Genomic DNA, 12,658 nt, shown 5'->3' with positions numbered 1-12,658 from the left:
ACACTTTCCAGTTGCATGAAATCTCATTTAATTTTCAAATCATTCAGTCTCCAGAACCAGGATGAAGTCTGCTTTGCAAGCACAGCTTGGTTTTTTAACCATTATGAGGGCCATGGCACCCCTGCATTTTGCATGGTACTCTGAAGAAGCTTCATGAGCTTGTCAATAAAACACACACGTTCCTACAAGACCTCATAAAACCCTTCAAATCACTGAGGAGAGGAAGAACCCCCAAGGTCCATAACAAGAATTACCCCAATCACAAACAGAGGGCTGGTTTTGCAGTCACTGATCCTAGTGATTAACAGCTCTGATGACTTCCACTAGTGTTGACTTGACTCCTCCAGTCTCCAACAGCAAACTGCTAATAAAAGTAATTTCTCCTTAAGCAGGAGGTAATTCAGTACAGTGCAAATCTATTGGGCACCTCATTTTCCTGCTGTGAGAGGGCCCAGTGTAGCTGTAGCACTGATAAATTAAGTTGACACAACTGATGAGCCCCGCATTGGGTAAAGCCAGAAGACACTGAGGGAAGGAAAACCTCACTGCACTGCCAAAGCTTTGATCAGTTGGCTAAGAGTAGCTGGCAGAAGGCTGGAAGATGTGTAATGGAGTTAAATAGGGAGACAGGATATGCACCAAAGTAGAAGTGGAAGATGGTGTGGGAGGGCAAGACCTTGTGAGCTTTTGGGAAGAGCCTGGGGCAGGTTGTCCAGGGCAAGGTTGTCACATTGATTGAGAGGGATGCATGGACATGCTTAAGTGCCCTGCTACATCAAAGCCTTAGTAGTCAGATTCATATGACGAAGCATCAGATTAGAAACTTTGCCATAAAAAAGTCAGGCTGTGCTGGTAAGACCACAACTGGAGTGCAGGGTTAAGGGGGCACAGCACTGGTTTGCACTGGTGTGTGATGCAGAGAGCCCTTGGTACAGCACCAGCAGCTGCCTGGATGCAGGGCAGGTCTTTGAGTCCTGGCCCTCACAGGAAAACATTCAAGGAGGTATAAAAGATACCCAAAATATTTAAAAAAAAAAAAAAATCACTTCTTTCATGACCTGGAGTTCTGACACAAATCCACACACATGAAAGAAGCCAAAATGTACGTGTCCTTTATCAACCTGATGTGGAACTGCAGAGGTCAGAGCAGACATGGTGTAACCCACCACCCTCCTGTGCAGCCAGGCAGGGGCAAGCCAGACACACACCCTGTGACCTGCAGCTCATCCCCAGATCATCCACAGCCTCCTTAGGAGATCAACAAGCACTTGGCAAGATCTGATTTTGGCACACAGGGATGTCAAAGGAGCAGTAAGTCCTGGAAGTGAAGTGCTTCTTATTCCCAGAACACTCCTATGCTCACAAATGGACCCTCCAGCCTGCCCAGGCCTTTGGACATTAGAACAGACTTGAAGCACCTTGAGACCTGGACACCAGCCTGCTAAATCCCTCTGTCCTGTTCCACTACCTCGCTTCTTCATGGAATAATCAAATTTTTCTCCCACATAAAGAAATCAATCAGTGGGTGTCATGAGAGCTCATACTTTTCAGGTACCTTCTTCCCTGCACACTGAATTCAGGCAGAAGTACATAAATATCATTTGGGTGACTATTATTAATACCTGAACCAGGAGCCTAATGGTTCCTCCTCCACACCAGCAGGATTGCTAATGGTGCTGCAGTTACTGACCCTTCACCTCCCCTCTCGATCATCCTGGATACTGGAAAATTTCCCCTCCTCTGACACTGATTAAGAAGACTCCCATGTTCTCCAGCCTCAACTGTTTACGTAAATAGAGGTTCTAATGCATTTTGCCAGCAAGCTTTCCTTTGATGCTTTGGCACAGATGGTTGATATTTCCATACTGCAGTGGCTATTAGAGCATAATGTTACCGGTGACAACTTTACATCATCTGTACCATGCACACCCCGTGCCCCTGCAGAGGGATGCACTGGGAATTCAGTTTCAGATACTATCAGAAGGCTGCTCCTGCCTTCTGCAGATGGAATTTGCACACCTTGGTTTGGGGCACTGCTGCTTTCTGGATTCCTACAACACCTGAGGGTACTCCACCAGTTATCCTCCTGCTGGGGGGATGCCAGGCATCTCCTCTGCCCGCTTCCTTGAGGAATTTCCTCCCATGGATGATGAGCTTTTCTCCTTGGGTGCTGTCCCAGAGAGTCAGTCACCCCTGTCATCTCTTCAATTTGCTTCTAAAAATTAACAAAGGTTCTCTACAGGTCTGAACCCATTTCCTCTTCCTTCCTTCACAGACACCAGGGGTTTGGATCGATCTACACCAAGTCCCCATGAGCTCCAACTGTGAATTCACACTGACTGCAGCTCTGAGGAGGCCAATGCAGGACTCTCCAGTCTCTTTCTTGTTATATTGACAATGGCAACACACCACAGAGACAGCGGCTGAAATTCAAGAGCTATTTAAACAAATGAATATGTAGGGTATAGTTCATACAATGCAAGTTCAGACAAGGAAAATCGGAACAGCCAGGCAGCTCAATGTGAACCAGATTTTAAAAACAAAAACAAAACCCCAAAGCCCTTCCTCAAGGAAGCCCTTGCCGAATTCTTTCCCCTGCTGAGGAGTCCAACATCACGCCTTGTACCAAAGCCTTTGCATTTTACTCCAAGGAAGGATTTAGAGGAGAAAGAAAAAAAAAGGAAAAAAAAAAAACCCAAAATAAAGCAGCACATTATAGAACACTCTGGCTTACAGCCAGGGCTGGGGGAAAGCAGTACAGAAACCCTCTAGTTTAGCAGCACATTTTACTCCTGCTCTATGACAGAATAAGCTTTTGCAAAGCCCTTGTCATTTGAACCCACAGCACTGCAGAGTCTCAGCTTCCCTAAGGCAAATCAGTCAATTGGTTCAGCAGTGTATTTAAAATCCCCTGGAGTCTACCTTTAAATTACCTTTATATTCCTCTACCCCAAGCTAATAGTTTCTACCTGCATTTTGCTTCATCTCTGTAGAAGAACAGGCTATTTAGCAGTCACATTAATAATCCGCAGCAATCTGGTTGTCATTTCCCTGATGGAAAATTTCACACTGCTGCCCAGCAGCCACACCATGGTGAGTGTTCAGTGCACCTCAGCCTGCCCTGCTTTCCTCCCAGCTCAGCCCAGCCCAGCAGGCAGCTGAAAGGCAGGAGCCAGAGCTGGGCGGGTGGGGAGGATGGGCAGAAAAAGCCAAGTTCAGCCCAGTCAGGTGTGCCCATGGCTCACGCATGTGCAGGAGCCACGTGGAAGCTGTTTCATGCTCAGTGAGAAAGTAAGCAAGCCCAGAAGGGGCTTAGAGGAAATCCAACTCCTGAACCCTCCAGCTGCACAATGGTGAAATATTTGTGGATAATGACTTCACTGTGGAAGGGGGTCTACGGAGAGGAGATTCAGGACAGAAGGTTCTAAGGTAGGAGATGAACTGGAATCATGTCTGGTCTATGCCTCCAGCACCTCTTGCCATGGGTGCTCAGTCTGGCTGGGTTGCCTGACTGGTGAATGCAAAGACACAGCAAGAGGTAGGGGCTCGTGTTTTTAAAACATTCCTAATTTCCACTCATTTTGATGTGCCTTCAAAGAATCACTGTCATCCTAAATATCCCAATATGGCTTCCTCTGGTTGATGAGTCTGTTAAGCAAGTGGCTGAAAGATGATTCAGTCTTCTAGGCATCTTCCCTGGAGAAAAGCAGGTCCCTTCAGGATGCTTGTCCTAAGGTGAGATGCAAAGCCTCTAGAGAAGTTTACTTTCCTTCCCTAGCTATGAGAACCTCAGCCAACCAGCTTCTGTCTTGAAGCTGAGGATGCTCTGGTGATCCCAGAGCTGCTGAATCCCAGCCAACATTGCTGGGGACAGACAGGAGGGCAGAAGCCTTCTTCCTCCTTGAGTAAGCTCCAGCCCATCCTTTCACAGCATAGCTGCCAGTGCATCCCCTGCCCTCTGTCAAGGTGCTGGTAAACAACACAAGACCTTTGACATGGCACCATAAAAGATGTCCTGAAAGAATATATCCTAATATAGCCCGGTGTGCCCAGGGTAGCCTCATGGGAAAAGCCCAAGAGGTAAATATTCATTAAATAAGCAGAGAGCTTAATATAGAAAGTCATGGAGTCAAGTGCTCCTTGAGCCCCCTCACATCTTGGCAAACAACCAGACAATGATAAATTGGACAAGGTTGGTCATTTGCACTTTTAGGAGAAAGAAAAACAAGTTTCAGTGTTTATAATTGCTGAAGAAAAAGCCTGGTCCAGCATTTTCCCCTCTAATTCCTGCTCTCATAACTGTCAGATTATGAAACTGCCGACTACAAGCCTCCTGAGTTTAGAGAAAAACACCTCTCTACTCTCTGCCGCCACTTCGAGCTGATGAACTAATAAAAACAAGCTCCAATATCCACTCCAAATGCCTGAGAGAAAGGAATCTGGAACAGTAGTAGCTTCAAAATACTGTCAAAGAAAGCAACCACCCACAGCGTCTGGAGTCCCCCACGCTTATCATCTCCCTTCACCCTGTTACCCAAAAAGCACCAGAAAAACCTGCCTCCTCCCATCCAGCTGCCTGCTGGGACCCATGGGGCAGAGGCCAGCACCCTAGTGCCACAGAACTAAGGAGTGGTGTTGCCTTTATCTGTGTTTGGTGGTGGGAAATTGCTTGGCCACCCATTCCGGTCAGAATGTCCTCCCTGGTACAGCCACAGGACCATCTTTGGGAGATGCTCCTGGTAAAGAACATCAAGCTTTGAGAGTCTGTCCCATGAACAGTGGCAGCAAAGCCATGGCAGATCAGCTTTAACCTCTCAGGCAAAGGGTATGTAATTGTCTATCAGTTTCCTGAGCGACCTCCCCCCAGGTTCTTAGGGAGTCTTAGGGTTATCTTCCCAATATTATTAAATAAAAGTGGAAGCACTTAGGCTTCCCTGCAGAACTCCTACCAAGGGCAGCACAGGAAAGTGAAGCCTGCAGGATTTTAGAGTGCCTGGCTGATGTGTGCTGAACCCAAGGTTGCACCAGCCAGACTGAATTAGGGCATCACGGAGAAGGTTCTGCCTGGAAGGGACACTTTGGGTACAGCCACATCTCCCTGGTGGTCGGGCATTGAGGCATTAATGCCACAGGAGGACATGGGAACTTGGAGCTGGTCTGCAGCCTCTCATTGCTGCCACTGGGAGCTGTGGGAGTTGCCTCGGTGTGAACTGAGAGCAACTCCACAAATCCAAATCATGCCAGGAAGGGAGGAAAGCCAACAGTCAGGACTCAAGGGAGCTCCCAGCAAAGGTCGGTGCTGGGACAGGGGTGGCCGTGCCTGTGTGGGAGGGGGAGAGCTCTGGCATTCCATGACAAACAGCACGCTGGACTGGCCTCAGGCATTGGAGGGCTCTAGAACAAGGTTTTGCAACACTTCAGCATCCCTGCTGATAAACTCTTTTCCCTAAATCCAAGGGGGCACCTGGAGCACCAAGCCACTCCATGCCTGCAGCAGGACAGAGGGCACCATGCTAGGTGGCAGCCACAAAACCTACTTGAAACCAGACCTCACAAAAGCCTCTCTAAAAGCAGAGCTTTGAACATCCTTAAGGAGACATTTCAAGAAGAATGTGGCAACTCCTTAATGACTACATATAGGGAAAAGCTCTACTAGGTGACAAGTGTACACAAGGCTGGAGCAGAGGCCGCCTCTTTCCTGCAAGGACTCAGATAATTGAGCAAGGAACAGCCACTGATGAGTCTATTTTGGACTCGGTGTGCTGTTGCTGGAGCATTCACCAGAGAGGCAAAGGTATTTGTTACCTCCTCTTTGGGGACTGCAGAGTCAGAAGACTTCCCTGCCTGCAGCCACACCGACCCCAGAGCCTGCACCTTCCAGCAGCATTGTTTGAACTGCCAGGCTGGCACAAACCCCATGGCAAACAACTGCTCCCTCCTTGGCCCCAGTGCCACAGAAACCAAAAGTGTGGGGCACTGCCCTCATGATGCTGGTCTCAGCACAGTGCTGAGCATCCCTGGAGGGGTTAGGATGCTCAATGCAGTGGGATACCAACCAAGGTGACTGCTGCCTGCCTCTGCCTGCAAAGCTGGATGCAAGCTCAGAGGAGAAAAATCAGCCCTGCTTTGTCCTAGGACCCTTCATAGAGCACCCCAATGCCTCTTGGCCCAAAACCATCCCACTGGCAACTGGATTCAGATCCATAACACCTCCAGCATCTCCACGGGACAGCACTCACCTGCTCATGGTACTCGATCCCCATGCTGAGTGTGTTGATGAGAATGGCCACCATGATCCCACGGCCAAAATACTTGCTGTCCACGATCTTCCGGAAGGTTTCACACACCATGAGCCAGAAGGCCAGCACCCGGCTGGCTTTCCTGGCCCGGGTTCTGCCCCGCTGTGGGTCCCTCTGGTCGCTGTAGTGGGCATCCTGGGTGAACTCATAGACCCCCTCGCTGTCCGAGTCCCCTGTCTCGTTGTCAGTCAGCTCGGCCTCGCTCGCCAGCGCCTTGAGGCAGTAAGGGCAGCTCTCGGGGTTGCAGGAGCCACTGTCCAGTTTTGTGCAGGGGGTGGAGATCTTGCAGGAACTTTGGCAGGGACCTGAAAAGTTAAGTGAGGCAGGGAAGGCTATCAGCAGGGATGATCCCACCAGACTAGGTTGCTTAAAGATTTCTCCAGCCCAACCTTGGATACTTCTAGGAATACATCAAAGTCTGAGAGGCTGAGATCTCTCTCCTGGTTTTTGTTAGAGACACAGCAGAAAATTCATATTGGCCTCACCTGGAAAGCCATCACCTTTCTCTGCAACATGGACTGAAAAGAACCCTGCAAAGATTCAGAAAGAGAAAGAAATTAAGTGAGAGCTCATTGAGTCTGGGGTAAGGCAACCCCAGACTGACACCCAGCCCCAGGCTCACCCGTGCTCTGTGTCTCCAGCAGTTTGTGCATGGTGCTGTATGGCCCGGGTGGGATGTTGAGGCTTGTCAAGGTGCTGCTCCCAGCACCAACCGCTGCCTCCCCCAGGCTCTTCTCTTTCAACATCTCAGGGGAGGCACTGGGGTGCACTGTGGGGTACACCTTTCCGCCCACAATGTTCTTGGGGATCACCTCTGGGCTCGGCAAGCCGAGGCCTGGCTGTGGGAGGGATGAGTGGCAGAGCACCGGCTCGAAGTGGCAGTCAGCATGGTAGATGCTGTGGACGGACTCAGTGTTGGCAGAAGCAGCACCGGGGGCCCCGTGGGGGTTTGGTGCTGAGGGGGGGAGCATCAGTCTGTTGGTCCCATTGTGCAGTGAGCTGGTCTCCACATCGCTGATCTCCGGGCTGGCTCGGGGCGCCCGCAGGTTCCCATTACCCAGGTGATAGTGGTGGTGGTGGTGGTGATGGTGGTGGATGAGATGGTGCACGGAGGATCTCTTCCTGCTCCGACGCTTCCCCGTCTGCCGTTTGGTCCCGGCCTTGCTGGTGGGGCTGCTGAGGAAGCCCATCCTCACACCTGCTGTCCGATAGAGCTTCACAACCTGTTTGCTACCTTTACGGGCAATGTAAACCAGGTACTTGAGGAGCTCATCATAGCAGCTGCCTGGCTCTGAAAAGCTGGCAAGGGTGCTGGCGTTGGACAGGTAGCGCACCCGCTGCTCCTTCATCAGCTGGCTCTCCCGCTGCTTCGTCTCAGAGAACTGTGTTGCTATCACCACCAGGCAGAGGTTGATCATGAAGAAGGAGCCCACCTAAGGGACAGGAGTCATAATCCACCTCAGAGTGGCCATGCCCACTGGGTGGTCCTGCCTCATCCCATGCCCCAGCACAGGATCCAGCCCCAGCCTCGGCATCACCCAGTGGGGACCACCAGGATTGTGGAGGGGTGGACATCTCCCCAAACCTCCACCCCAGGGACTCCCACACCAGTGCTCCTCGTCAGAGATCAAAGATGAGAGAAGACTAATTTGACATAAAGCTTTTACTCTTTTAAGATGGTGTTTTTCTCTCTCTGCAGACAGCGGTTGTAATTATCACAATTAGCAGCATTACGATGAATGCACTGAGCCCTCCTGATAGGAGTGTTTTTCCTGGCAGTGTGTGGGCAGCTAGTGAACAGATCCCTATACCCTGCTAACGGGATTTCTGGGGGCCTGTTACGCAAGGGTATCAGCAGCCTGGACCCAGAGCTTGGAGATTTTATTTCCAACTAGAGTTTCATGAGGTTCTGCCTTCTGCAGAGCCCCTCCTGGATCACAGAGAATTATTGGCATGCTAATGGACTATCACACACAACTATTGTTACTCACACAGCATCTGGAAAAGTACTGCTTGCTCTTCCTCTCCGTTTCTGTGGGGATGTTGGGAGCAATGGGTTATTTCTTTTGGGGGGGAAGGTAATAGATGAACTAGAAAAAGCATCATGGACTAAAAAACCTCCTCATCAGGGTTTGAGTCCTGGCTTGATGAGGAGCAGAAATCCCCACAATGGCCTAATGGATGACATGTAGCTATTTTGCTGGACTTAGTCCAATTAGAGAGGAAGAACGGGACCCATCTCACTTATCTCAGATACATCTGAGTGAGGCACCTAATGATCTTTTAGAGTCAAGAGAGAAATAGGCACATCAAGTCTGCAATGCATCTAATTTATTTTAAATGTCTACCTTCGGAGGAGATGAATCACCCCCTTAAAGCACCTATTTTTCTCCCTTGACGATAAAGGGAGTCTAGACAACGAGCTGAGCCAGGCACAGGAGGCAATTCTGCTTGCACAGATAAAGCCCATCGTGGAGCCCACCCCACAGAAACTCTTTGTTGGCTCCTTTGTGGGTGGTCTCAGCTGATGCTGTGAAGTGTGGGTGGGCTGTGGGCAGTAATCTCTTCCCTCCTTTCTTAATGCCTTCTCTGAAGTTTGGGACTGTTTTCCTGAAACATCCCCTCTGCTCTGAGGACCCATCCGGATAAGGGAATTTTGGGGCAACCTCCTCCCCTACCCAGAGCTCAAAACCTGACTGGGAGAAACTTGACTACTTTAAAACTTAAATTCAAGGTGTCAACTAAGAGAGAAGACCTTGGAGCACAAAGAGACAAGCAGTAGAAACCTCAGCAATAGAAGTATATCTGACCTAACTTAAGCACACTCTTTTTCCCTTCACATTTGCAACAAAGCACAGCTGTAATGCAATGCTGTGTGGAAGATGTATGTTTTACAGCAAGGCTGGTTTCTATCCCTCCTGTGTGCCACCAGCTTTTATATTTGCTGTACTATCAGCCCAGTTCCTCTGGGTCTCTCTTCTCTGCCCCCAGTAAATTCCAGGAGGTTCCCCATGTTCCCCTAAGGCCACTCACAATGATCAGGAGGATGAAGTAGATGAAGTTGTAGAAGGAGTGTGCATCCATGACGAAGTACATGATGTCCACCCAGCCCTCCAGTGTGATGACCTGATGGAGACAGTAAAGGAAAATGAACCCATCAAGGCTCAGTTACAACACCAAGTGCACAAGAAATGTTTTTTCGGGCTGGGTCATTCCTGACACTCCATCATTGGTCTTGGTGCAGTACAAGACACTGACAAGCCAAATTCTTCTCCCACCAATGCCAGCAGCCACGTGGCCACCTGCCCAGGCTGAGCCCAGCCCTTCTTCTGCACCTGGACCTAAGTCTCACTGCTGCACTTTGCAGAAGGAAGAGCAGACTCCAGGCTCTGCTCCAGATCAGGATGGTTTTACTGCACATGCACAGAGACCGGAGTTTTGTGCGTGCATGTGAGCTGGAAGCATCCTCCAAGAAGGCTCCAGATTGTATCCCTGACATTTTGAGCACACGTGCCCTACTATATAGGTGCTCACTGGTGCAAAATAGCCCCCAGGAGTGTGATTATGCAGCCTCTGGGAACATCCCAGGGGGGATTACAGGCTGTTCACCACCTTGTGAGAGTTTGCACGCAGAGGTCACCTGGAATATTGCGATCCAGGCGTAGCCGATGTTGTCAAAGTTGATGGCTCCCTTGAAGGGGTTGTGCTCCCCAGCAGAGCAGTTGGTGTAATACTGGTTCCAATTGACACAGGACGTGTTGGTGGTGTCATTGTAGGAATAATAATCCAGGGTGCACTCAAGACCCTCTTCCCTCCGTGTCGGGATGCTCCGGCAGTAGCGCATCCCGTTCTCCCGGGGCTGGGAGCAGATGAAAGGGTTCTCATCTTCATTCTCTGTCTGGTAGTACTGCTCCAAATCCACCGTGTAGGGGCTGAAAGAGTCCAGAGAGGGCTGGGGTTTGCACACCTATTACAGCCTATCTGGCATGGTAACAACTTTAACAGTAAAGCCTGGCACCTGTGATTCTGGAATTTAAAAAAAAAAAAAAAAAGTATTTCCGTGGACTTTCTGCAGCCCCACTGGGTGAGATGATGTCCCTGTCCCTAACTGGGTTTTTGGGAAACTGAGGCAGTGCACTCAGCCACCCCTCTGGTGACATTACTTAGGGTAATTCAATCTGGAAATACTCAGGCTTTGGCTCTAGGGGCCTGACAGCAGGATTCAGCCCAAAAAGGTTTCTCTGAAATGTCTGTGCTGTAGTAAGATGGAAATCAGTCAGGTTAAGCACCTGTATCTCCTGCCCTGGAGATGCTGAGAGTGGCTGGGGGAGACTCTATCTACAAAGACCTCCCAAGCTTCCTAAAACGAGAGACAAGGCCTTCATCTGCATTCCCCAATGCTTGTTCAGCCCATAGATAAGTTTTAAATTCTCTCCGAGGGTGGCCCTACCACAGCAAACCAGGCAAAAACACCCGTGAGGGAGATGAAACAACCCATGGCCAACCAGAAACTGGCTTCTTGCTCTGCACACAGCTATCTCCTTAATGCTGCCAGGACTCCCACTGAAGCTTGCAAAGATATTTTTAAGCCTAGTTCAGCCTGGTTAATTCCTGCAGAATTGCCTTTAATGCTCTTCAAAGCTTATCTAAACCACTGGAATTCTGGCTCAATTAAACAGCACCCAAACCTGTGGTTCTACTGGATTTACTCAGTGGAGAAACAGCCCCTTTACTCTACTGCCATTTACTTAACAGGGACGTGCCCTGGTAACAACTCTCCCAAATGCCCTCTGAGGGCACGACCTAAATTAGGGTGGGCAGTTGATTATGATGTCTGGGAAAAGATAAAGGGTGCATCATGCCAGCTCCAGACCTGAGAGCTGGCAGCAGCATCCCAATCCTGCTGTGTGCAGGCTCTGAGCTTGCAGGACTCCTCCCTCCATCCTATGTGCACCAAGCCAACTTCTTTCCCAAGCTTGGGGAGAGCCACATCTGCTGCCCACACAGACTCACATGCTGAAGTTCTCGGGGAGGAAGCAGCGGTTCCTGAGCAGACCTGCCCACAGCTGGACTCCCACAATGCCAAAGATGAAGAAGACAAAGAAACAGAGGAGGAGGACGTTTCCCAGCATGGGCAGAGTGTCCAAGAGAAGTGTCACCAGGATGCGCATACCTGAGGTGAAGTAGAAAAGTCAAGGCTGAATTTTCCTCTCCCAGCTTTGTCTCCTCTGCCTTTTTCTTGCCATCCACACTTTTCCTTCCACTGACAGCTGCCACCTTCCCAACACTGTCCTTGTCACCTACACATAGCTTGCAAACTCCTGTAGCTCTCCAGTTGCCTCTGACTTCTTCTCAAAGCCCCTGGGGTACCTCCTCCTTCACCCATGCCCTGCTCCTGAGCACACAGCCTACCTTCCCTCCTTCTTCCCCTCCCTCCACTCCTCATCTCAAGTCCTCTTCTCTTCCTAAAATTTTCTAGCAATTATATGTCTCCTTTTGTCCCTGAGACCAAACTCTCACGTTCTCCCTTGCTCAGCTGTATTTCTTTCCTCACTTCATATATATTAAAATTCCCCTCCCTAATTCTCCTCATCTACCCTAAATCCTCTCTCTTCCTTAAAATCCAGGACTCTCTGGCAGTTAATTCTCACAAGTTCAGGAACAGCCAGTTCTGTAACAAAGACAAATTGATGGTGACTTCAACTTGACATTTACACACAAAAAAACTGATTTCATCTGACATCTCTGTAATATTCTGCTCATCTCTCACTCTCCTTCTTTCTCCGTCTTTTGCATTCGCTCACTTGCTTATATTGATTTTCATTTAAAGAAAGCTTTACTGTTGCACCCTTTGCTTTGATACTTCAAGAAGACTTTTTTCTCTTTTTCTGATGCTCTCATCTTGTCTATCAAGGTTTTTCTTCTACTCCTTTACTGGGGAACAACCACCTTGCGTCAACTCCTAATTAACTGAAACGACTTCCTGTGGTTACTGCATTTATCATCATACAAAACTCTTTTTTTTTTTTCCCACCTAACCCATTGCAACTACATTGCAGAGGAGCCAAGATAAATTACCCGGGATTTCAAAATACATTAAGTGAATTACATCCCCAGTTAGACAGTGGTGGATAAATTCAGCCATCCATCAGTTCAGCAGAGGGGATAAAAAAACACATTGTCAACAGGATTCTGAAGCTACCATAATGATTGAAACAGCAGCAGCAAAGCCAGATTAAGTACAAGAGGCAGGACCACAAAAATAAACAGAGCCCACACACCTCCAGCATTGGAAGAGAGAACTGAAGCTGATCAGTTCTTGTCAAGGCATTGGGCTAATTCAGACAGGGGAGCTCAGT

General features: G+C 49.2%; 1 protein-coding gene across 1 annotated transcript in view; it reads right to left on the bottom strand.

Moving 5' to 3' along the window:
• The window catches only part of CACNA1G (calcium voltage-gated channel subunit alpha1 G), a 139,298-nt gene that overhangs the window by 73,364 nt on the left and 53,276 nt on the right, over nucleotides 1-12,658 (bottom strand). The window contains exons 5-9 of the mRNA XM_030462120.1: nucleotides 11,313-11,472; nucleotides 9,940-10,231; nucleotides 9,333-9,425; nucleotides 6,922-7,732; nucleotides 6,240-6,604 (exon numbers count right to left, since the gene is read on the bottom strand). Of these exons, the coding sequence (XP_030317980.1) occupies nucleotides 6,240-6,604; nucleotides 6,922-7,732; nucleotides 9,333-9,425; nucleotides 9,940-10,231; nucleotides 11,313-11,472 (1,721 nt within the window). The remainder of the gene's footprint in view (nucleotides 1-6,239; nucleotides 6,605-6,921; nucleotides 7,733-9,332; nucleotides 9,426-9,939; nucleotides 10,232-11,312; nucleotides 11,473-12,658) is intronic.

Source organism: Calypte anna, chromosome 18, assembly GCF_003957555.1.
Source record: "Calypte anna isolate BGI_N300 chromosome 18, bCalAnn1_v1.p, whole genome shotgun sequence".
NCBI classification, from domain to species: domain Eukaryota; kingdom Metazoa; phylum Chordata; class Aves; order Apodiformes; family Trochilidae; genus Calypte; species Calypte anna.
This window is presented reverse-complemented; position numbering and strand designations above follow the sequence as displayed.